Source organism: Taudactylus pleione, unplaced genomic scaffold (genome assembly GCF_031769625.1).
Source record: "Taudactylus pleione unplaced genomic scaffold, aTauple2 ptg001573l, whole genome shotgun sequence".
Lineage (NCBI taxonomy): Eukaryota > Metazoa > Chordata > Amphibia > Anura > Myobatrachidae > Taudactylus > Taudactylus pleione.
Genome location: NW_028285970.1, coordinates 708,283 through 734,459, shown reverse-complemented (window position 1 = coordinate 734,459; position 26,177 = coordinate 708,283). Strand labels below are relative to the sequence as shown.

Below are 26,177 nucleotides of genomic sequence, written 5' to 3'. Positions count from 1 at the left end.
TTCAATTTGCATATCAGCAAGTGGACTGTGGGTGCTCCTTTCAGCACTTGCAGGGGGCGTGCAAATGGTGGAAAGAGCCACCTCTTCCCGTCCAGTGCTGGGAAGGTCAGGCATCGCAACCACCACCACACTTGGACTCTCCTTGGGGATTTGTGATATCTTCTTAGAAAGCACAGTTCTTCGCTGTGCTTTTGCCAGCTTAACTCTTTTGATTTTTTTAGTGGGAGGAGGGCTTCCATCGTCATGTGAAGCTGAACCACTAGTCATGAACATACTAGGGATCGACCTTAGCCGTTCCTTGCCACTCCGTGTCGTAAATGGCATATTGGCAAGTTTACGTTTCTCTTCAGCTGATTTAAATGTCTTTTTCAAGGTCATTTTCCTGAACTTTGCCATTTGGGATTGTATGTGCCCTCTACTATGACATTGGGCATCGGCCTTGGCAGACGACGTTGATGGCATGTTATCGTCTATGTCATGACTAGTGGCAGCAGCTTCAGCACTAGGAGGAAGTGGTTCTTGATCTTTCTCTATTTTATTTTTATCGGAGAAAGTTTGGTCCTCCATTTATGTTATATCGATTTGATATATACGTGCGGCTAAACCCAGAAAATAATTTTTTTTTTGGTTTGGACTGGAGTGTACTTTGGGGGTTACAGCACCCTTTAACGGTCAAGCCAGCCGGCCCTTTACTTATGACACAGGCGCACTCTTGGCACTACTTTGTTGATGCACGTGCGGCTACTGCGCACACAATTCACAAACACAGAAAATAATTTTTTTTTTGGTTTGGACTGGAGTGTACTTTCGGGGGTTACAGCACCCTTAACGGTCAAGCCAGCCGGCCCTTTACTTATGACACAGGCGCACGCTTGGCACTACTTTGTTGATGCACGTGCGGCTACTGCGCACACAATTCACAAACACAGAAAATAATTTTTTTTTTGGTTTGGACTGGAGTGTACTTTGGGGGTTACAGCACCCTTTAACGGTCAAGCCAGCCGGCCCTTTACTTATGACACAGGCGCACGCTTGGCACTACTTTGTTGATGCACGTGCGGCTACTGCGCACACAATTCACAAACACAGAAAATAATTTGTTTTTGGTTTGGACTGGAGTGTACTTTCGGGGGTTACAGCACCCTTTAACGGTCAAGCCAGCCGGCCCTTTACTTATGACACAGGCGCACGCTTGGCACTACTTTGTTGATGCACGTGCGGCTACTGCGCACACAATTCACAAACACAGAAAATAATTTTTTTTTTGGTTTGGACTGGAGTGTACTTTGGGGGTTACAGCACCCTTTAACGGTCAAGCCAGCCGGCCCTTTACTTATGACACAGGCGCACGCTTGGCACTACTTTGTTGATGCACGTGCGGCTACTGCGCACACAATTCACAAACACAGAAAATAATTTTTTTTTTGGTTTGGACTGGAGTGTACTTTCGGGGGTTACAGCACCCTTAACGGTCAAGCCAGCCGGCCCTTTACTTATGACACAGGCGCACGCTTGGCACTACTTTGTTGATGCACGTGCGGCTACTGCGCACACAATTCACAAACACAGAAAATAATATTTTTTTTGGTTTGGACTGGAGTGTACTTTCGGGGGTTACAGCACCCTTAACGGTCAAGCCAGCCGGCCCTTTACTTATGACACAGGCGCACGCTTGGCACTACTTTGTTGATGCACGTGCGGCTACTGCGCACACAATTCACAAACACAGAAAATAATTTTTTTTTTGGTTTGGACTGGAGTGTACTTTCGGGGGTTACAGCACCCTTAACGGTCAAGCCAGCCGGCCCTTTACTTATGACACAGGCGCACGCTTGGCACTACTTTGTTGATGCACGTGCGGCTACTGCGCACACAATTCACAAACACAGAAAATAATTTTTTTTTTGGTTTGGACTGGAGTGTACTTTCGGGGGTTACAGCACCCTTAACGGTCAAGCCAGCCGGCCCTTTACTTATGACACAGGCGCACGCTTGGCACTACTTTGTTGATGCACGTGCGGCTACTGCGCACACAATTCACAAACACAGAAAATAATTTTTTTTTTGGTTTGGACTGGAGTGTACTTTCGGGGGTTACAGCACCCTTAACGGTCAAGCCAGCCGGCCCTTTACTTATGACACAGGCGCACGCTTGGCACTACTTTGTTGATGCACGTGCGGCTACTGCGCACACAATTCACAAACACAGAAAATAATTTTTTTTTTGGTTTGGACTGGAGTGTACTTTCGGGGGTTACAGCACCCTTAACGGTCAAGCCAGCCGGCCCTTTACTTATGACACAGGCGCACGCTTGGCACTACTTTGTTGATGCACGTGCGGCTACTGCGCACACAATTCACAAACACAGAAAATAATTTTTTTTTTGGTTTGGACTGGAGTGTACTTTCGGGGGTTACAGCACCCTTAACGGTCAAGCCAGCCGGCCCTTTACTTATGACACAGGCGCACGCTTGGCACTACTTTGTTGATGCACGTGCGGCTACTGCGCACACAATTCACAAACACAGAAAATATATTATTTTTTTAGCACTTGGGGGGAGCACCCCTGATGGACAGAGCACCCCCTGGACAACACTGCAGCACTCCTTTAGGACTGGGACACTGCACAGGACTTTGGAGTGGACACAGCCCCTATGGAGAACTGACTGCACAACACAGTCCAGCCAGCCCCTATGGACTTTGAAGTAGTGGACACAGCACCTATTAACAACAGCAGCACAGCACAACACAGCCAGCCCCTATGGACTTTGAAGTAGTGGACAACAGCAGCACTACACTACACTACACTACACAGCCCTAACTCCCACCCTCCCTCTTCACTGTCCACAGCCGAGTGAGAAAATGGCGCCGACGTGGGTACCTTATATAGGATCCAAAACCCGCGAGACTCGGAAGGCGGGATGATGACGTTTTGCCTCGATTTCAGATCCGAGTCAGGCGGGAAAAGTCGAGCCTGATTCGGATCGGACTCGGATCGGGGGGGCTCGGGGGGGTTCGGATTTCAGAAATCCGAACCCGCTCACCCCTAGTTTAAAGAATTTGTTACTAGATGCTGTCTCTCTTAGCACTTAGCTTAAATATTTTTTTTTGTACATTTTAGAAATTATGGGGTTAATCCTAATTTATTAATAATTATATATTTACTATTTCTTTTGTTGATCACTTTATATGAGCAGTAAGGAATTTTCTTGCTGTTGTTACATTAGTGAGCTTGACTTGTGCGATAAGGATCAAATCTTTAGGATCAAATCTTTAGGATCAAATCTTTAAAACATCAAGGGCGGTACTCAATTAGCCGCAGTAAAACGCTCTATTTGGCAGTTTTGGTGCGATCTTTTTGCGTATTTTCTCAATGCGCACTCCTGTTTTTCGCCCTATTCAAATACAAAACACGAGAAAATGCATATGTGCGATAATTGCATATAGCGAAACTAGCGAAAATGAAAGCACATTTGGGGAAATCAGTTTGTACCCTATAAAAATCCTAACTGACATAGGAAATCAATATAGGAGTGTATTACTAGCCCTAATAAAAGTATTTTGGATTCTTAAATTGTGTGAAATGGCTGTTATATGCATATTTGCATAAATGTGGGAAAATCGATAGAAAGCAATATTTTTAGGACAAAATAATTACTGCTGTTAAATTGGGGGTACATTAAAATTGGTGCAAGTATTTTTTTGTATATTTAAAGTACACTTTAATTTTTTTTTTTAAATACACCTTCTGCAGCCACCTGCAATGTTTAAAACACCTGTCCCATCCATACAGCTCCCCAAAATACCTGACCCAGTGCTTTAAACCCATTTTCCAACACTTTTTAAATTTTCACCCCAAAACTGACATGTCATTATAAGGGGGAATTAAATTAAATAAAAAAAATATTTTTGCCTAATTAGTCATTAGGGGAGGTGTCCAAAGGGTTCTAAACCAAGTCCCCACATTTTTAGCCAAAAATAAGGATTTTGCTAATTTTTTCACCTGCTCTGAAATGGTGAAAACTTTTCGCCGGTATCTGTCTATGGAGTTTTGCAAATACAAACACTTCAGGACCTGGATAGCACGATATGCACTTATGTGCGAAAAGTTTGCACCTGCGAAGACTTTTCGCCAAAATGCGACATTTTGCATCTAATTGAATTCCCCCTGATCTTCTGTACATGCAGTCCAATCAGGCGATGACAAACCTAACAAGCATATAGACCATCAAATACATACTGGAATAATAAATAATTATTGCGTTACAGGCAAGCTACAACTTCCAGAAAGACACAAGCATGGGCTGGTGGCAACCAAATCTCATGAGATTCGATTGATTGTATTTTACATTATGCCTTACTTTCAGATTCCAGAGCCAAGTACAATGTGAAACTCTCATCATTAAGAATACAATATACATTTATATAAAGGAAGGGCAGACATTGTGATAGGAGTCAGGGCAGGAGAAATAGAATACCTCATCCCCGATTCCCCCTCACACACATTCAGTCACAGCGCTGCCTCCTGCAGTGAGCGCCAAGTGACTGCAATAATGGGGGGAGGAAAGAGAACCAGTAGACAAGGAGAACATTTCATATCAGATATACTGGTACCATCACAGATTAAATTGTCACCTCTCCTTATAGAAGGAACAGCTATGCAAAATTGTCATTCTTATTTTTCCATTACAGTACAGGTCAGTTTATGAGTTTACTTTTCAAGTTGGGCAATTGCACTGTGCATTCACTATTAATAAGTGCAGTTATTTACCCATACTTGTTATATTCTTTATATGGACACTTAAACATCTATTATGGGTTTTGTTATGCTTTTTTCAGCATTAAAACAGGTTTCAGCATGTAAAGAACCATATGTGTTTCAAAGATTTAGAGAAAACACACTCAAATTCATAGGTTTGTATGTACACTAGTTATTTAAGCAAAATAAATAATTTAATGTGAAAAGCAAATATATATTTTTATTATTATTGTTTACACCATACAGGTATATACCATGTATAGAGTTTTCTTCCGTGTGTTACTACCATGTACATCGAGCAATATCCACTAGAGGGTGCTAAAACACATTTTTTTCATTCCGTTTAGAACTCAAGTGATTGTTAGTGCTGAGTCAATTTCAATTATACATTATTTATATTATATCATGTAAATAAATGCTTTAATTTAGATTTTAAAACACCTTAGGTAGCATTCCACCGAATACACAGAGTACTTGCACTTTTGATAAGCAGACACATTTATACCAATAAAAATAACATCAACCTAGTTACAATACTAACATATATTAAATTAATCAGTATTTTTTATTTCTATACCCTTCTTTTATTTTATTTTGCTGCATTTTAGTCTATGAGTTTCACAGATAATGATTTTAGATAGTAATCAAGGTTATGGGCTCTTTGTACTAAGCCTTGGAGAGAGATAAAATGAACGGAGATAATGTACCAACCAATCAGCTCCTGACTGTAACTTTACAGGCTGTGTTTGAAAAATGACAGTTAGGAGCTGAATGGTTGGTAATTTATCTCTGTTCACTGTATCTCTCTCCACTGTATGATGCGGCAGCTAACGGCTGTTAAAAGCCTGGACCTGCTTCGCCTATTTTACACCACTCACATGCATCATCTCCTTTTTTGCCAAAGAGGGAGAGTGCTAAATCACCTGGCTGCAGGGCCGGCAACATAAATCTTGGGCCCGGTACACTGATATCTCTGGGGGCCCCACCTTCTCACCACCACCCCCGATCCCGTATATACCTCCCCTGCAGGTGTGATATGTGAAGCAAGATAATGTTAACTGAAAGATATACCAGCCTTTACATAAAGTAAAAATACACTATATCTTACCACACTGTCACTGCTGATGCAGGCTGTATTTCTTGTCTGCCGTCTCTTCCATGGTCTACTTGATGACAGTGCTGTGGATGCCTCAGGGGTAGGAGGGATGGTGTCTGCAGCCAGCCATCCTCAGTCCTCAGCCCCTTATCACCTTCCTCAAATTCAGCCTCTCATCACTATCCTCAGTCCAAAAGCTCCTCAACACCTTCCTCAGCCTCAGACCCTCATCACCATTCTTAGCCCAAAAACTACTCGTAACCTTCCTCAGCCTCAGCCCCTCATCACTATCCTCAGACCTCAGCACCTTCATCAGACCACCATCATCTTCCTCAGCCTCATCACCTTCCTTAGCCCCAACACCCTTCACCTTCCCCAGCCCTTAGTTACATGACTCCCATCACCTTTCCCAGCCCTTAGTCCCATGACTCCTATCACCTTCCCCAGCCCTTAGTTCCATGACTCCTATCACCTTCCCCAGCCCTTAGTTCCATGACTCCCATCACCTTCCCCAGCCCTTAGTCCCATGACTCCTATTACCTTCCCCAGCCCTTAGTCCCACTCCCATGACTCCCATCACCTTCCCCAGCCTTCACCCCTTTTACCTTCTTCAGCCCCAACCTCCTTCACTTTCTTCAGCCCTAAACCCCTGCCTCCTTCCCCTCTCCCGCAGCCTACCTGACAGGCGGGGACGATGTGCGATGGTGTGACCTATGACGTCACGCTGCCGCATTGCTGAAGGTCATGTCCGGCCCAGGCTGCATCTGAGCCACATGGAAGAGCCAGCACCCGGGCCAGACTACAAGGAAGCTGGGCGGCGAGTACTGGCGGCCGCGGTATGCCGGCTGGTGCTATTTGTGCCCATATTGACATCGGGACCCCTCTGGACCTCGGGCCCTGTAGAGGTGTAACCGTAGTCCCCCCTGTCACCAGGCCTGCCTGGCTGATGATTTGCACTCTCCCTCATTCGGCTTGTGACTGGCGCTTGCAGTGAGTCTGCACATGCGCCAGTCAGAGACCCCCCAGTGGCATCTGCGGCTAATAGAGAAAAAAAACTTTATTGGGTTTTCTTTGTGTGCACAATCTTTTGCTATCGGGACTGACAGCCAGGGACAGTGCTATTTCAGTGAGGCAATGACAGCTGCAGCTGTCGAAATCAATAGCTGCAGCTGTTGGAACGATCAGTGCCACTGACTGTTCATACATTTGCCTGTACATCTGCGCCCTATCTTGAAGATAGGAGCACCGATAATGACAGGGTTGCATCCCTACATTACTACATGCAGGGAAGCGGTAACTGCAGGACTTAACATGTGCAGTTACCATTATCCCCCCTATCGCCCCTTCATACATCTCTCCCATAAGACTCCTAGATTTGTTGTAAGTGCACTATGTAAGAATACAGAAACTGTAAAAATAAAATCTCTCCTTAAAAATAGTATGGTATGCTTTGACAATTTTAGCATTTTGTTTAGTGTTCCGTGAGTGGAAAATCTCTCATGTAAAGGCTTGTCTGTTCTCTTTTTCTGTTGGACTCTTGATAATCTACCAGACATAATTTATGAATGAGTGACCCATATAGCGCAGTGGCTTGTTTTTATGAGGATTTTACAGGGGAGACTGGGGTTATTTGAGCTAAAATACATCATAAAAGAAGAAAATAACGTTTTAGTTATATTAAATAAATTGGTTAATGAGCTTTTTCAGGAATCATTTATTCAAATAACATTTGCTTATTTAATGCAGCCAGCAACAATGCGGATTTGCTGTTGCACCATCAACATGGTTTGAGCTATTATTATAATCTCACTCTGCAGTTGAACTCTTGTTTCTGCACTGCTCCCTATAACAAGGTGTATCAGTGTGTGTCTTTAGTAGTGGGAAAGCTTACAGTCTACTGAAGGACACCAAGCTCTACTTCCCCCTTTGCCTGTGCTAACTTTTGCTCCTACATATTTTGTCATTTTAACTGTGGACTCCAAACCTAGGGGTAAATTTGCTAAGAATCTAGTCTGATTGAGATAACAATCTCTGGTGAGTTTAGGCATGTTTTTCCTCTCTGGTGAGTTTGGGAGAGAGTTCTTTAATCTCACTCGTAAAACTCAGGTGAGATCGCAAACTCGAATCTTATCACCATCGGGCAAACTCGGAAGTACTTTTCACCTAAAATATACAGCTCGCAAATTTGCTAAGAATCGAGATGACAATCTTGGTGAGATGACAGCAAACTCTCTGCCAAATTGAAGTCTTAAACACTCACCTCCGGAGCTGCGAGTTTGCCAGAAACATACACAGATCAGTGTGATTTGTGTATGTTTCTGCTTGTAAATATTAAAAATAGTGTTTATTTTTTTTTAAAGAAATGACATAGGGTCCCCTCCCACAAAAGCCATAACCAGCCCCGGACTTGTCAGCTAGTCCTGGTTCCGAAAATGATGGGGAACAAAACGAGTAGGGTTCCACCGTAATTTAGGAACCAGCATCAGGCTGCAGGGCCAGTCGTGGTTTTAAATATAGGGGGGAAAAATGCATAGGGGTCCCCCTATATTTAAAACCAGCACTGGACCCAAACTGACTGGGGTGTAATGCCACAGTCAGGAGCAGGGCTGTAGCTAGGGTAGTGCAGCCGGTGCCATCGCACAGGGCACCACGGGTCAGGGGGCGCTGTTTGGGCCTTGTCAAAATTCTGTTTATTATCATTCTTGCTTGTAGCTTCCACTTATTTCATCCCCAGCATCTCCTGGCCTCTCCTATCTCTTCCCTGGCCCTTCCCCATGAAGCCATGGCCCTTTTTTGTGTGCATTATGTCCCTTTGAAAAATGAGGGGGCGCCAGTGTTCTTTCTGGCACAGGGCACCAAAAAGTATAGTTACGTCTCTGGTCAGGAGACCCTATTACCCGGTCTCCATGGCCAAAGCATTCTCACCCCAAGCCAGTCAGGGGAAGCCAAGGATCTCAGGGGAGGTGGGGACCCCCTCAAAAAAGCATCCCCCCTCTACCAAAACCCCAGGCTTGGTCTGAAGCCCGGGGCTCTTCCCCGTGGTGGGTATGGGGGTAATAAATTGTAAAATAGAAGAAAACTATTGTATTTTACAGTGGAACTACAGGTGCCAGCATGCTTGCCCTTTGGCACTTGTGGAACTACAAGTGCCAGCAGGCAGACGGCACCCATACCCCCACTGTAAAATAAATAGTTAAAAAAAACACAGGCACACACACCGTATCTCATAAAACTTTATTCCATACGCATAACCCACTCACACATACTTACCTGTACCAGCTGGTCTGTCCTCTTCTCCCATGTAGAATCCATGGCTGTCCCTGGAAAAAGACCCATACTCACCTCCATCCTGGCACTGCTCTACGTAGATTTTGATCATCTGTCATTTCGCAAGGTATAAGTACAGTATATGTAACAACATATACTTACTGTACACCTGTTTGGCATGGATCACGTATGGGAACTTTTTTCAGGGACAGCCGTGGATTCTACATGGGAGAAGAGGACCGACCAGCTGGTACACGGCTGGTAGATGGAGTCCGGAACCCACCACCGATCATCTGTACTATATGTGAGGTACCCTGCAGCTCATTGTGGTGTTTATTTATCCCCATAATACGGGCTCATATGAGCCGGAAAAAGTGAGAGGCTCACGCTGTAAGCCATTGGAATTTGGCATCCTTGCATGATACAGAACATTATGAATGATACATATTTTTGCTCAGGACTTTGAGTATATAAAACAAGTTAATAGACTTGCAGTCTTGTGCATACGAAGAACTCAATTTCTCTCACATACGCACAGTGAATGATTAATGAGCCATTTGAAGATAATATCACTGCTCTCCAAATACTAATTGATACATTTAGATATGGTGTTTCTGTAAATTGTGATTGTTCATCACAGTGTTATATATTTTTATTTTTTATTGTACATTGTGTATGTGTCTCATTGGCCAATGATGTATTTATTTTAATTCATGAGCATATTAAATTAATTTTTTTGACATAGCTGGTTACATTTTATTCATTGGTTACAGGTGTTTCACAGCACTGTTATTTTTTCTTGTTTTATTTTACATACGGTTGGCTACCTTAACAGCAGCATGAAACACCAGTTTTCATTTTACATTTAAATTCAATTGTGATTGCACGTGTGTCCTTTTTGCAGCGCCATTGGCTTTTTTCTTGTTTTACACATACTGTACTGTACTTACCTTTTCCTTAGTGTTCAGTCCCTTCGTCCAGTAGAATTCCCTGATTATCCCTAAACAAATAAAATAAATAATACTCACCTACCCCCTGGTGCAGATCGGTCCTCTTCTTATGTTTCCACATACATCTCTTCCCTGGCAAATGACAGAATCCATGTGGGTTTTGACACTTACCGGGCCACCACCCAATCAGAGGCCGCTCTAGAGTAAGCAGCATCTTTTTGGCTGTGAGCAGCGTGGCTGCCAATCAAAAGCCACGCAGCTCACAGCCAATCAGAGGCCGCTATAGATCCGCTGTAAATCTTATACATACATACATACATATAAAGAGCTGTTGTTTGCAATATATCCTAATATATAATTGTCAGAACACTAAGGGCCTGATTTAGCATGGACCACAATTGCAACCATGTAAGCAGATCGGCCGATTGTTGCGCACTGCGCATGCATATGTACTGCGTGTGCGCAGCGATCACACTGCGATAACACATGCAGACAGAAATCCATCGCAGTGTGAGTGACAGGCCTTGAGGGTTTGGGGGTTGTGACAAGGGAGTGGTTGCAGTAAAGCAGACATGCCTATCCGTTTGAACGCCGTTGTCTGAATGTGCATAAATGAATGGCTGTGATTGCCTATGGAGCTTGAGTACTCACTATGTGCGACGAGACTTGCAATTTCTGCGATGGGTCAGACCTGCTGTAATTTGGCGTGACAGGCTGATGTACTTCCAATGTATACACAGGACTGCAAGGTATTATGGGTGTGAGAAAGCAGCAGTGGGCGTCTCTATACTGGCTGAGCAGTGGAAGACATTAGCATATTTTCGCAGCTGCATTGGGTGCGATTACGCAGCCGCGATCACAATTGCAATCTGTGCTGAATCAGGCCCTAAATGCAGATGGTTGTTAGCACAGCATAGTGTGTACACTTTCTAAAAATGTGGACATCACAAGGCAATTGCATTTATATACTCAGACCAGTGACATGTGGTGAGGTAAATGGCTGAGGAGGCACTGGCTAGTATCAGAGCCAGATTTACAGATACATATATGAACCCGAGGGTTCATGTTGGCATTATACAAAGGTGCAGCAGTATATAGCGCTGGGAATTTGGTGTGTTTTGATCAGGGATGTGTGGAAAAGGCAGACAGAGGAGGCAGTGCCTCACCTACCATACACTTTTTACTCCAGAGTTTTGACAAGAAACATATTAGAATAATACAAAGTAGATATTTTTCTTTAAAATGTTGTTATAATTTTATAGTCAAAACTTTGGAGTATACCTAAGTGTGACAGGAAAGGCTCTGCCTCACCTCACTGCACATCACTGACTTAGACATCTGAGCAATATTAGAAATAAGTGACAGACCCTGGGAAAGCTGTGTCCCACCACTCATTAATTTCAATGGAAAGTCAGGGTTGGTTATCCTTGGGGAGGGGGAACCCCATTTTTTTCTTTGGGGTCACCACTTCCCTAGGGATTCCGGCAATGGGCTAACCAGTTTGGTGTTATCCTGCTGGCTGGTTTAGCCTTGTGCTGGTTATTGGAGAAGGGATGTATTTATCATCACGGCGTGCGGGATGCCGACGGGCGAAATACCGGCGCTCAAATCCCGACAGGGTTAGGGTTAGACACTTCATTACCTATCCTCTTTAGGAGGTTTGATAGATCTCCACCTCTCTATGCATACTTGCCCTACCGTACCCTTATCTCCAGAGCTTTTCACACAGCTACAACATAAATACGTAGGAACACAAGCAAGTATTATTAATGTACTGAAAAAAAAATATATATAATATATATATATATATATATATATGTTCATATAAAGTTGAATACCTAAAAGGGCCACAGTCAAATGATGGCGGGATGGAGACGATGGTATAGATCACTGGCAACATGGCCAAGAAAAGAATGAAGAGCAGCATGGCCATGTAGAAATTGTTGGATCTGGAGGCTTTAAACACTCTTGCATGGGGAACATTGCAGCACATTACAGCCCAGCATTGCAAGTACATGGATGTATGTAGACGGAACACATTAATGGCTGGAAGGCATGGAGCATAAAATGATCCCATCCTAAAAGGATAACATAAAAATAAAATGTATTAATTTAATTTATGTTGAAGATGACACTATCTTTCTAACATGATACCTTTGTATAATTGAACACATTTTCATGTCAAACACACAGCACTAGCAGAAGAGTACAATCCAAGTGTGCATAGTGGAACTCTCTGATAAATATTACCCCTTTCAGACTTAAGCCTAAAATCCAGGTTTTTGGTGCAACCTGTGTTGACAGTCCTGGGTCAGCGACCCAGCTCACTAGCAGAGTTTTCCCAGGACTTGTAACCCGGTTTGATGACCAAGCTCAAGTGTGAAAAGTGCGACCCAGGTCATACCTAAAACAAACTGATTGACCAGGACAGTGGTGCTTGGAGATGAGATCATAAAATGAAATATGAAAGAGATCTGCAAGTGCCCATTGAATGCCGGAAGACCACTGCAAGACCCGGGTCCGATGTGAAGGGTGGCAACCCAAGAATAACCCGGAAATGGGTAGCCCGGCTTCAACCTGTGCTCGGTGTCCCAGGTCTGAGCCGGGTTGAAGCCGGGATTTCAGGTCTGAAAGTGGTATAAGTGGCAATACTTGATCAGATTTGTATAGATTGCAGCTAGAGATGCTAAAGTGATTATGACCAGTTAGAAATTTTATTGAGGGCATCAAACTGTTACCCCCTTTACACCAAAGTCCCGGGTCTGACCTGGGATTTGGAACACCGTTCCAACACGGTTCAGACCCAGGACATGACCCCTTTCATACTGTGTCATCCGACCTGGCTTATTCCCGGGTCAGCGTTGTTCACACTGGACCCGGGTTTGCAGTGACCTGGGTCTTCCAGCGTTGCAGTGGATGCTTGGAGATGATGTAATCTTAAAACACCACTGATGCTGGCCAATCAGGTAGCATGCAGCACGACCCGGGTCATTGTTTTTCAAATTTACAACTGTAGAGCCGATTAAGCAAATAGAGTTGAGAACCATTTTCAAACAAATTTGAGTATCTTTAATTGCAGCTGTAACATATGCAGTATTATTTATCTTTACGACACTTGTTTTTCCATTTATTTCATTTCTTTCAGTTACACACAGAGTGTGAATACTGGACATTTTTTGGAAGCAGAAATAGTTTTTACTTACATTTATTTCTCCCGAATTATAATGAAACTGATTGTGCTACACTTCTTAACTGCTGCACTTACTGTATATCTAGGGAGGCCAACCCCGGGATCTGGATCGGCGGGATTCCGAGATTTGGGGCTAAAAATAGCCGGGATTGAATCCTGAGATTGGAAGCCTCCAATCCCAATCCCGGCATTGGCCATAATTGTGTTTTTTTAAAAATGCTGGGCAGCGCTGAGCAGCTCCAGCGGAGTGCTGAGACGCTGCCCGGCTCCTCCTTCCCAGTGCGCAGTGTGCTGTGAGGTAATGTTGCGCAGCCCAACACCAGCTGGACCACACCCACCGCAAGCCCCGCTGGTAAGTAACTGTGAGGGCTGGAAGGGGGCATTTTTTTTTATTAAACCAGGCCAATCCCGGAATTGAGTTTTTTCAATCCCGAATCCCCGAGATTGAAAAAAGCCCCGGGATTGGCCTCCCTACTGTATGTATATCGCAAGCCATAGCTGTCCATATGCCTCATCTGGAAGAAGGTAGACTCCACAAGCACGCATTTAAGAGGCACTTCTAGCCAAAATACACAGGAATACCAATAGTAATATATTTCCTTTGTTTCTTTTTTGCCTTTACAACCTTTTAAAATGTATTTCCCAGAAATCTTCTCACTTGATCTGGTCATTGTGAAGGAGCGACCCAGCTCATATGACACTCCTCCCCTGATAATGGCAACATCAGGTGTGAAGAGTGGTAATCACACCTGGCTGACACACAAGGGTAAATTTACTAAGCTGAGAGTTTGGGAGAGTTTGCAAACTCTGGAGAGTTTGGGCATTTTTTCCCACTCTCAAATTTATTAATGTCAAACTCGGGAGAGAGATCTCCTTTACTATGGGAAAATACTGGAGAGTTAGCAAACTCTCTTCAATTCACCATCGGCAAACTCGAGAACATTTTCACTAGTGAAGATAGGATTCTGGAATTTACCAAGCAGAGAGTTTTCTAAACTCTCATGAGATGGAAAAATACACCTGCCTGTGATCTGCGAGTATAGCAGAAACATACACAGATCACTGTGATCCATGTATGTTTCTGCCTATAAATATATTAAAAAATAATTAAATATCAGGAAAAAAATGAGATATGGTCCCCCCCAAAAGCCTAACCAGCCCTGGACTTGCCAGCCAGTCCTGGTTTCTAGAATTATGGGGAACAAAATTCCACCGTAATTTAGAAACCAACACCAGGCTGCAGGGCCAGTCCTGGTTTTAGATATAGGGGGACAAAAATTGTGTAGGGCACCCCCTATATTTAAAACCAACACCGGACCCATAATGGCCGGGCTGTAATGCCACAGCACTCAGACCCTTTCACCGGGGCTCCGGGGCCAAAGCATTATCAGCCCAAGTAGGTCAGGCCAAGCCAGGGATCTGAGGAGAGGTGGGGAACCCAAAAAAAGGGGTCCCCCCTGAAACCCCAGGCTTGGACTGAAGCCCGGGGCTCTTCCCCGCATCCCTGGAGCGTTGGGTACAGGGATAATAAAGTGAGAAATTGATGAAAACTATTGTATTTTACAGTGGGACTACAGGTGCCAGCATGCCTGCCCTTTGGCACTTGTGGAACTACAAGTGGGTAGGTGTATGCAGTAAACTTTTACTAGTCACGGTGTGTGTGTCTTGTGTTTTTTTTACACATTTCTTTACAGGGGAACTACACGTACTGGCAACCCCTTAATGCCCCGCACGCTGGTACTTGTGGTTCTCCAAGTACCAGCATGCAGGGGACGCTTGCTGGGACCTGCAGTTCTACTGTAAAGACAATGTTGTTAATTCTATTTTTAACACTACACCTACACTATCAACCTGCCACCCATCGCCCAGGGGTGGCGGGGATAGCCCCGGGCTATCAGCCTAGGACAGGGGTGCCCTGGAAATGGGGACCCCTTTATTGGTGGGGTCCCCTGCTCTCCAGGGATCCCCGGGTGGACTAACGGTCAGGGCTGATGCTGCAGCTGGGCGTGAAAGGGCTCTCCTGGCTGTGGCATCACTCCCCCGCTTGAAAGGGTCCAGTGCTGGTTTTAAATATAGAGGGGACTTCACGCATTTGTTTCCCCCCTATATTTAAAACTAGGTCTGGCCCTGCAGCGATGTGGTGGTTGTTAAATTACGGTGGAACCCTACTCATTTTGTTCCCCGTAATTTTAAAAACCAGGACATGCTGGCAAGTCCGGGGCTGGTTAGTCATTTTTTTTTTTTGGGGGGGGGGGCTGTGTAATTTAAAAACAAAACTTTTAACCCATTTTTTTACAGGCTTGAACACAAGCAGCTTACACATATCTCACTGATATGTGCAGGCTGCTTGCTTGGGAGACTTTTGTAGAGAGAAGACATTGCAATCTTGGGTGAGTCAACTCTTGCAAAACCTGCTACTCGGGGAAGAAATCTCATTCTGCTTCACAATTGGACATCTCACTCTCAACTAAACTCACTTCTTGGTAAATTTGAGAGTTTCAGGAGCCTCAAATTTCCCGAGTTTAGGTGAAGCATTTGTGCCCCTTCTTCAATGCCCCCAGTATTTGTGCACCTTCTTCAATGCTCCCAGTATTTGTGCCCCCTGCAATGACCCCAGTAGTTGTGCCTCTTCTTAAATGCCCCCAGTACTTGTGCCCCTTCTTCAATGCCCCTAGTATTTGTGCCTTTCCTCCAATGCCCCCAGTATTTGTGCCCCCACCAATGCCCCCAGTATTTGTGCCCCCTGCAATGCCCCCAGTATTTGTGCCCCCTGCAATGCCCCCAGTAGTTGTGCCTCTTCTTAAATGCCCCCAGTAATTGTGCCCCTTCTCCAATGCCCCCAGTATTTGTGCCTTTCCTCCAATGCCCCCTGCAATGCCCCCAGTAGTTGTGCCTCTTCTTAAATGCCCCTGTAGATGTGCCCCGTAAAGTAGTGCCTCCAGTAGCTCTCCCTACCCACCCACACCCCTGTTAAAAAAACTTACCTGTCTTCACTCCACGCCGTCACAGCTCCCGAGTCCCACCGTCACTGCTGCTGCCGCTGTTTGCTGGATCTGGCGCGCAGGCTCCTCTCCTCTGCAGTGCACGGGTGACATCATGACGTCACCCGCGCACTGCATCACTGGGAACGATGGCCTCTGAAGCGATCAGTATTCAGAGGCCAACGTTCCCACTTACCGTAAGTTGATCACGATCTACAGATGGGAGCTCCGTGAGCTTCCAGTAGATCATTATCAACTTTTTCGCCGGGCATGTGGCCAGGGGTCGGGGACAGTGTGTGAGGGTCCCCTATGTGTGGGGGCCCCAGGATGACCGCCCCTGTCGCCCTGCCCTTAATCCGGCCCTGTCCATTGGTGAGTTGCGTTTAACACTACATGTGGCCGCACTGGGACTTATAACTCAATAAGACACTATGGGTAGATGTATCAAAGCTTGGAGAGATAAAGTGGAGAGAGATAAAAAACTAACCAATTAGCATCTAACTGTCATGTTGCATGCTTTGTTTGAAAAATGACAGTTAGGAGCTAATTGGTGGGTACTTTAAGGTCTATTTACTAAGTCTTGGATGGAGATAAAGTGAACGGAAATAATTTACCAGCCAATCAGCTACTAGCTACCATGTCACAGTCTGTGTTTGAAAAATGACAGTTAGGAGCTGGTTGGTTGGCACCTTATCTCCATTCACTTTATCTCCATCCAAGGCTTAGTAAATAGACCCCTTTATCTCTCTCCACTTTATCTCTCTCCAAGGTTTGATTCATCTCCCCCTGTGATGCATACTGTGATTATTACACATAGGACACTCTAATACATATTTTCATTGTTACATACAGTATAAGACACTGGGCCTGATATGGAGGTGGATGCAGTGTCGATGTTTGCGCAAATAAGCAATTATTTGCTACAGCCCATGCGTGAAAAGTCAAAAACCCTATGACACATGCTTACTACTGAGTGTACGCAGAGACAGCTGTTCTTGAGAACTGAAGGCCTGACTCAGACCTGGTCGCTAAGAAGCGTTAGCTCATAGCTGGCTGATTTTCGTATCCTGCGCATGCGTATGCATCGCAGTGCGGGAGCACAAACCAGTGTGAAAGATTGGGAAGCGTTTGCTCGCCGCACATAGACTGCCCAGCTGAGTGAGTGACAGGAGAAGCTGTTTGTAGTGGCAGGCGACTAGAACGGGGGAGTGGAGGTGCAAACGCAGGCGTGCCTGAGCATCATAACGCCATTTCAGAGACATGCATAATTAACAGGCAGCGTCATAGTACACGTCACCTGGTTGATTTTTACAGTAAAGTGCTCGCAGTGCTTGCGGTACGTGATGTACCGGTGGTTGCATACACTTCCTGGAGATGACTTGCACAAGTGGCTGGTGGGGTCTGCAAACACAGGGTGATCTCACGCCAAGACATAGTGGGCGTACTTGTGCCTTGCCTTGCGTTCGCCTGCCTTGCATACTCTGAGAACGAGCTTATGCATCTAGTGACCGGGTCTGAATCGAGCTCTGAGTGACTTGTAATAGAGCTGCTGGTGGACAGCCATTGGCATATCTGGGAGGTGACTGGGAGGTGGCTTGAAGTAAATGCAAAAAAAGAATAAATACTATCTCATGGATGTCAAGGGTGTGTCAGTGAACGTGGCTTCTTTGTCAAGCAAAGAGCTGCAGCCACAGAGGCCACTATAAAGACAGTTCAGGAGGAGACACTGCGCCAGCCATACGGCCTCATATGTGTAGCTGGTCATTGAGATGGCACTCTGATTGTGGGGTGTTTGAGTACAATGGCGGATTTCCACTGTTCATGGACTTTGAAAGTGGATGTGTCAGGGCTTGCAAAAGGGGAAGGCTGAAACTAGCATTTGCATGTTATTGCAGCAGAAAGAAATCACAGCCACGCATACATTATCTGTCACAAGCCGCCGTGCTACCAATGCTGTGCGGGGTGAACGCCGAGCAAGTGTTCGCTGAAGTCTCCTCCTTCCTCCTGTTAGGATCTGTGGTTGCAGCATATGGTTTGCAGTTCCAGCCTTAGTTGCTACTGAGGCTCTGCACTAATTACTGCCTGTCTGTGTGCAGTATCAGGTGCACACTAATTGATTCTCCTGTCTGTGCACAGTCCAGCTGCACATTAGTCTGTCATTAGGGAGGCTTGCTCTGGTTGGACTCTGTTTCTGTTATATTCCAGCCAGTCTTTCACTCCATGCCGGTTATAACGTTTACTGTGTCTCCAGTGGTATCAAGTCTCCTGTTGATCTTTCGTAGTATCAGAGTCCAGTCCTGTTGTGTTTTCCCACTACTATTTGATACATCCAGGCAGCTTGGTCGGCATATCATCTGCTATTGCCACTTGTGTCATCTTGGTGGCACGGCATGTATTGCAGCTTCTAGGGTACTCTAACTAGTGTACCAGCGCCAGTGTCAACTTGGCGACATAGGCCACACTTCAGCGTCTGAAGTGCAGAAATCCCAGTGTCCAGGGTACGCTATTTAGTATACCAGCGCCAGTGTCAACCTGGCGGCTTAGGCCGCACTTCAGCGTCCAAAGTGTGCAAACTCCAGAAACCAGGGTGCGCTATCTAGTGCATTAGCGCCAGTGTCAACCCGGCGACATAGGCCGCACATCCGAAGTGCGCAAATTCCAGCATCCAGGGTATGCTATTTAGTGTACTAGCACCAGTAACGACATAGGCCGCACCTTAGCATCCAGAGTGCGCAGCCCAGCGCACAATCACCTATGTCAACGTGGCGACATTGGCAACTCCTTCTCACCTTTGGGCACTTAACATCAGAGACTTCTCAGTCCTCAAGGCTGCCTCCACAGCCCAAAGGCTGCATCACATCTTTGTCCATCAGGCCACAACTAACCACAACATTCCAGCCCTCAAGGCTGCATCACATCTTCGGCCATCAGACAACAACTAACCACAGCATTCCAGCCCTCAAGGCTGCTTCCAGAGCCCAAAGGCTGCATCACATCTTCGGCCATCAGGCCACAACTACCACAGCCTTCCAGCCCACAAGGCTTCCTCCACAGCCCAAAGGCTGCATCACATCCTCAGCCATCAGGCCACAACTAATCAAATCAATCCAGCCCTCAAGGCTGCTGCAAGGCTGCATCTAGCCAAGATATACCAGCCCTCAAGGCTGTCGCATGACTATTCCCTACTATCATGTCCAAGCCATAACAGAATCGGGCCCACTGATACATAAGCAGCAGTGTGTTTACACACAGGAACAACATTGGTATTGCAACTAAGAGCTGTAATATTGTATTGAGCAGTGACCAATACTGAAAGCAGTGCTTTAGCACTGGGCATGATACTGTAGTAATACAATATGTGCTACAATGTTATTTTAGTATATTGTGGCAGAAAAGTATTTTGGACCCTTCATTCATGGGTCATTTGTAGGTTGTGAGCACACAAAAATCTCTCTCATCCTGTTTCTTCCCATCTCTCCCTTGCCCTCCTCCTCTTTCTCTACCCTTCTGTCTTCTCTTTCCCCCCTTTCCTCTACTCTCCTCCCTTTTCTCATTTGCACCATGTTCAACCCCCATTGGAGTATTGCCGGTCAACTATTTCTGACAGACCATGCTGCATGGGAAAGGGAAGGAAAGCAAGACCAGAGACCTGGGTACTTTAAGGTCTATTTACTAAGCATTGGATGGAGATAAAGTGAAGAGAAATAATGTACCAGCCAATCAGCTCCTAACTGTCATGTCACAGGCTGTGTTTGAAACATGACAGATAGGAGCTGGTTAGTTGGCACCTTATCTTGAGCTGGTGTGTTGGTCCCTCTACATCTTGTTCTGGGACCTCTATCCCCCCGCTCTGGGGGCATAAATGGCAGCTTGGTGGCAATGCAGCACAGACACTGCGTCCAGCAGAAGAGCCATCATTAGTGGCAGTGTTACTATGTGCACCACCATCCAGTTGTCACTGTGCATGTCAGGGACACATACGCTGTGTAGGATTAAAAAGGGGATACTGAACTAATGTTACTAACATAAGGAACTATAATGAAAAAAAAGTATTTATAACATCTCACTTTTTCATGTTGTAGCATAATTAATATTTTACATGACACAATACATGGAATTTTTGTCTTCAAATGAGATAGTAAAAATAATATTACAAAAATGTATGTGCTTTTCATTTTTTTATTTCAATACACAGATAGACATTTACTTACCAAATCATCCCTTGATTGAAAATCAACCCCAACACATTACCACTTATATCAAATTCACAATATGAAGGCTGCAATTAAAAAAAAATCAAATAAAGATTTATGGAAATTTAAGTACAGTAGTCACACATCTATATACAGTTTTACAACCTTTGACAGCAGATTTACATTGTTTTAATGAGATCAGAGACAAAACTAGACTTTTGGTGTCCTGGGCCAGAAGAGCATTGTTGCCCCCCCCCCCATTTTTCAAATAGGGACATAAGACACACGCCTGATAAAGGTGTGTGTCATCATGTGGAAGGGGCATGACAAATCTGATTTGCCATGTACGAAGATGAAGGGGTACCGATCCTGTTGTAACACTGTAATCCATGTGTCACTACTACCAAATGCAGTAAGAATCCAATGACTGCAGTGATGATACACAATAATTATGCAGTATAACTCACCAGATCTAGATGTAGGAGAGAGCTGGAGAAGCTGCACCTGCAGCAAGATCTGTCCATCAGAACAGCCATACTCCAGCATACAGTGTATAGAAAGAGAGCTACTTGTAGTGTATATGCAGCAAATATCAGCTGCGAGGAGATCCGTGTATATACCTTGCACCAGCAGCTAAATTCACCGGCAAGGGTACTCGACGAGTACTGGTAACACCTGGGTCAGGAATCGGTGGCTGTGTTCAGGGCTGCCATCAGAAATTGTGGAGCAGATAGCTGTGTGTGTTAAATAATAGAGGATGTGACTGAAGGTGCTGGGGGAGGTGACTAGATGGAGGAGGAGTCGGCCATGGAGGAGAAAGGGGAAGTCAAGAGATGCCGGGGATAAAAGAAAAGGTAGCTACAAGTGGGAATGATTATAGACAGAAAATTGACAGGCCTGAGCAGCCCCCCATGTCCTGCAGTGCCCTGTGCCATGACACATGTTTCACCACCCTAGTTACGGCCCTGAATGAGACCAGTGGTCAATTTTGCTAGTGTGTTTTCTGAATTCTAATATGTTATCTAACATTAAGCAGTATATACAGATTTGTCCTCATACACCTACGGGTATATTATTTACTAAAGGTCGATTTTAATTTATTTAAAATCGATGAAAATCTATCAACATCAATGTCATTTTTGTAGGGCTAAATCACTTTACTAACAGACTATTTTTTATTTGTTTTTTAAGCATTAGTAAATGTGTGATTTAGCTCCAGAAACACAAAATCGATGTTGACCGATTTTGATTGATTTTCAGTCGATTGAAATCAGCCTTTAATAAATATACCCCCCTAGTGCCCATCCACCATGCGGCTAGAGACACCTGGTGCAACTGAGTCAATTTGAGAGGTTTAGCCTAATGTCTTTTTCTTTAAATTTTGCATCTTATTCGCATCGCAGATGCAGCAAATATGGCCTGAGAATGGTGATGAGGGTCTTTGACTGAGGAAGGTGATGAGGGGCTTTTGGACTGAGGATGGTGATTAGAGACTGAATTTGAGGAAGGTGATGAGGAGCTGAGGACTGAGGATGGCTGGCAGCAGACACCATCCCTCCTACCCATGAGGCATGCACAACACTGTCATCAAGAAGACTTTGGAAGACATGGCAGACAAGAGCTAGAGCCTGCATCGTTAATGACAGAGAGACAGTGTGGTAAGTCATAGTGTATTTTTATTTTATTTAATGGCTGGCATCTCTTTCAGTTACCATTATTATGCATCACATATCACACATGCAGGGGAAGGATGGTGGTTGAGGGAACAGGGGTGGTGGTGAGAAGGTGGGGCCCCTAGAGACATCAGTGTACCTGGCTCCAAGATTTCTGTTGCCGGCCCTACACAGATGTACAAATGTCACACATCAAATTGATCAGTGCAACCTAGCAAAGTAGATTTGTCACCCCCAGTTGTTTTATTTATGCAAATAAGATGCACATTTGAAGGAGAAAGACCTGATGTGCCAACAGGAGCTATTTGTGTGCGCTGCTATATGTTCTGTGATTTAAGATTTAATAAAGAACACAAGGCCTATTTCATGAGGGGACTCTCTCTTCCACTTTAACCAGTAAAAATTACCTCTGGGTGGTGGGTGCCAGCAAAAACAAATGTCTAGAGATGCTATATTTCTCTTCCAGATCGTAGGCTGGCACAGAAATTGGCTTAGTGCTATTAGTTTGCCCATTTCCCACATACTTCAGGAGGGAGGGGGTAACTAATAGCCCTCAGCCACAGCAGTGGGAGCTCTACTTTGCCAGATGGGAACAGCGAGCTTAGTGTTAGAGAGCATAACAGTGCCATTCCAGTACAGAGTAGAATTGGGGCAGAAATACAAATCCTGGAAGTGGCTTCATTTCAGGGTTAGGCAAAGGATGGAAGGGGCAGGGGTAATCCCTGGTTGGCACCACTGCAGAGATGAATTGAGAGGGGATACAGGGAGCATATGACAAGGTCCCTCAGACCATTTTGCTGCAGCTGCAGATTAGGGATGGCCATTGACCATGGATGGGTATCAACCATCGATAGTTTTTAGAAAATGGTTGACAGTGTCCCCATCAACTGGAGAGGTCTGATAGTACACAATACTGGTGAAGATCCGAAAGTGGAAGTGTGTGTATGTGCCGTAGTCTGTGCATACGCGCACCCAAAAATCGATGGTTAAACCATCAATTGTTTCCTGTACATGGGTAAACATCATCAACCTTTGATGGCGTGTGACTCAATGGACAACCCCACTGCAGAGCTGTAAGAAGGAAAGGAAAATGTCAGCAGGCACTCCTTCAGAGTTCCAAGATTTGCGATCAAATCAGCTAAGTCAACAGGAGCCTGCCACACACAGGTAGGTAAGTAGCAGTGCAGATGCATAATGTGAAATGTGGGCACTACAGTGTGGTATGATGTAAACTGGGGCAGTATGAGGCAATAATGTGATCTGAGGACACTACAATGTGGCATCATGTGAACTGGGGGCACTACAATGTGACCCTTCTATTGAATACCCCTGTTGGGTTCTTCATGCCCAATTCTGATACTGCTTAATATGCACACGTTACCAAAGACTATCAATCCTCCAATACCATGAGATGTACAGGTATAGGATTTTTTAACATGCTATAGGATTACAATATATGTAATTGTAATTTTATGTCAGCACTGTTGTAGAAATTAGGGATGTCCGCCGACCACTGTGTTTTGGTTTTGGTTTTGGATCTGTAACTCCTTCAAGGTTTTGGAACTGGATTTGGTTTTACAAAACCACCCTTGCATGTTTTGGATTTGGATCTGTAATTTTTTCTAAAAAAATAAATAAAAAAACTGAAATAACATAATTTGGGCCTGTATTTGTTCCTACAGTATTATTAACCTTAATAACATTTATTTCCAGTCATTTCACCTCAAACTCACAATATTGATTTCATCCAGTTTAGGGCAAAAGGTTGCATCAACCTAGCTGGCTGAACAAGCTAACAGACAGCAGTGGGTGATACTAACATGTGGCAGTTAAGCTTCCAACATGGCACAGAATGGCACTGCAGTGGCAGACAGGGTGGCAGATTAAAAAAACTATAAAATTAAAATTGTCAGACAGGAAAGCCCCAAACAGCACATGATGCAAAGAAAAGTGGTGCAAGATGGAATTGTCCTTGGGCCCTTTCACCCACCCTTATGTTGTATATAGTAAACAGGACATGCACAATTTAACAAACCAATCACTTCAGCAACAATGACTGCCAATTGTGGCTGAAGTGATTGATTTGTTTGGGCCTCCATAAAACAAGCTACCAACGGGCAACTGACATTGCTGGCAATGATCTCTCCATGCACACGCAGGCTTTACAGAGGCAAGATGTTGTCACCATCATCATTCGATTCCTCACCCTCATCAGTGTGTACATCATCTTCAAATTTAATTTGTCCCTGCTGGAATAAACCATTACAGCCTCAAGTGCCTCTGTAATTATTGATGTAATTGGCAGTAAAGGTCTTGCTCGTGAAATTTTTAGTTCACTAGATGAACACCATCAACATCCGATTCCTCACCCTCATCAGTGTGTACATCATCTTCACACAATATTAATTTGTCCCCGCTGGAATCCACCATTACAGCCACAGATGTCTCTGTAATTTTTGAAGGTAATTATCAGTAAAGGTTTTCCTCATGAAATTTGTAGTTCATTTTGATGAACATCATCTTTTGCACATTTTGAGGAATTAGCCTCGTAATTCCTCAAAATGTGAGGTTCCCAGCTGTGCTGAAAACTCTTTCTGAGTACACACTGGAGGGTGGGCAGCTCAAGGAAAGCAAAGCCAGTTTGTGCAAGGACTTCCAAATTGCCTTTCTTTCCTGCCAGTAGTGAAACTGACTGTCTGACATGCCTATTTGGACGCTATCATTAAAACAGTCCTCAAGTCTCATTAACTGTAGGCAATTCTTTTAGACCTTAGATTTTGGTTATACCTTGGCGCTCAACCTCTAAATATAATGTGAGCCTATAAATGAGGTAATACAAGCTGAATATCTTATTGAAGTAGTCTGTTTATTAAAATCTTTTTTTAGCATGAATTATAAATTGATGTTCATAAATATAATTAAATAAAAATGTGTAAGAATAAAAATAGAAATAAAAATTAAATGAAAATAAAAATTTAAATAAAAAAACAATGCATGTATCAATTGTTCACTGAGAAACAACCAGCTAGGAGTGTGTTAAAAATGGACATAACATGTAACAGGACAGTACGTTTAGGTCATGTATCACAGAGGATGGGGGTGGATGTGTGGGAATGTGTAGAAATGACAAGGACAACTGTGATTGGTGTAAGGGTATGAAGGGATGGGAGAAAGGTAGGATCAGATGATGTATTATATATTCAAAATATTGCTCTCTGTGAGTAATTAACTTTATGGTTGCTATCCTGTCTTAAGAATGATTTCTGCTGAGTTCTGGCCGCTTATGACCCGTGGGCACTTACCCTTCCTGGTTTTGCGAGACATCGGTCTCTCTCTACCGGGGTCATGCGGCTGTTTCTTCCTGATGTTTATTGGAGGAAGGAAGAACATCAGGAAGGAACAGCCACATGACCCCAGCAGAGAGAGACCGATGTCTCACAAAGCCAGGAAGGGTTAGTACCCACGAGTCATAAGCGGCTAGAACTCAGCAGCAATCACCACATTCTTAAGACGGGATAGCAACCATAACGTTAATTACTCACAGAGAGCTCCCCGCTACATACTGTATTTGAAGGACCAAACTTGGATTTAATATTTTGAATATACCGGGACATCATACATCATCCGATCTCCCTTTCCCCCATCCCTTCACACCCCTACACCAATCACAGTTGTCCTTGTCATTTCTACACATTCCCACACATCTACCCCCTTCCTCTGTGATACATGACCTAAACGTACCATCCTGTTACATGTTATGTCTGCTGTTTCTTAGATGCTGCTGTTGTTTTTGGTGGCGCTGAAGGCAATACACCCACTCAGTGGGCTGTTACCATCATGTAATCTTGAAATTGCCCTGTTCCACTTGCCCACATATCTGTGGTTAAGTGGACAGTGGGTACAATGGCATTTTGGAGGACACTAATTAAGTTATTTTTAATGTCCACGTACAGGCTGGGAATTGCTTTTCTAGTGAAGTGGAATTGAGATGGGATTGGTAGCAGGGACGCAGGACCTCAATTAACTGTCTAAAACTCACTGCACTAATGGCGGATATCAGCCACACA

General features: G+C 44.4%; 1 protein-coding gene across 1 annotated transcript in view; it reads right to left on the bottom strand.

The window, feature by feature from the left end:
• LOC148442288 (transmembrane channel-like protein 1) overlaps nt 1–26,177 on the bottom strand; it is a 152,256-nt gene that overhangs the window by 8,106 nt on the left and 117,973 nt on the right. The window contains exons 16-17 of the mRNA XM_088464078.1: nt 20,456–20,523; nt 11,912–12,151 (exon numbers count right to left, since the gene is read on the bottom strand). Of these exons, the coding sequence (XP_088320204.1) occupies nt 11,912–12,151; nt 20,456–20,523 (308 nt within the window). The remainder of the gene's footprint in view (nt 1–11,911; nt 12,152–20,455; nt 20,524–26,177) is intronic.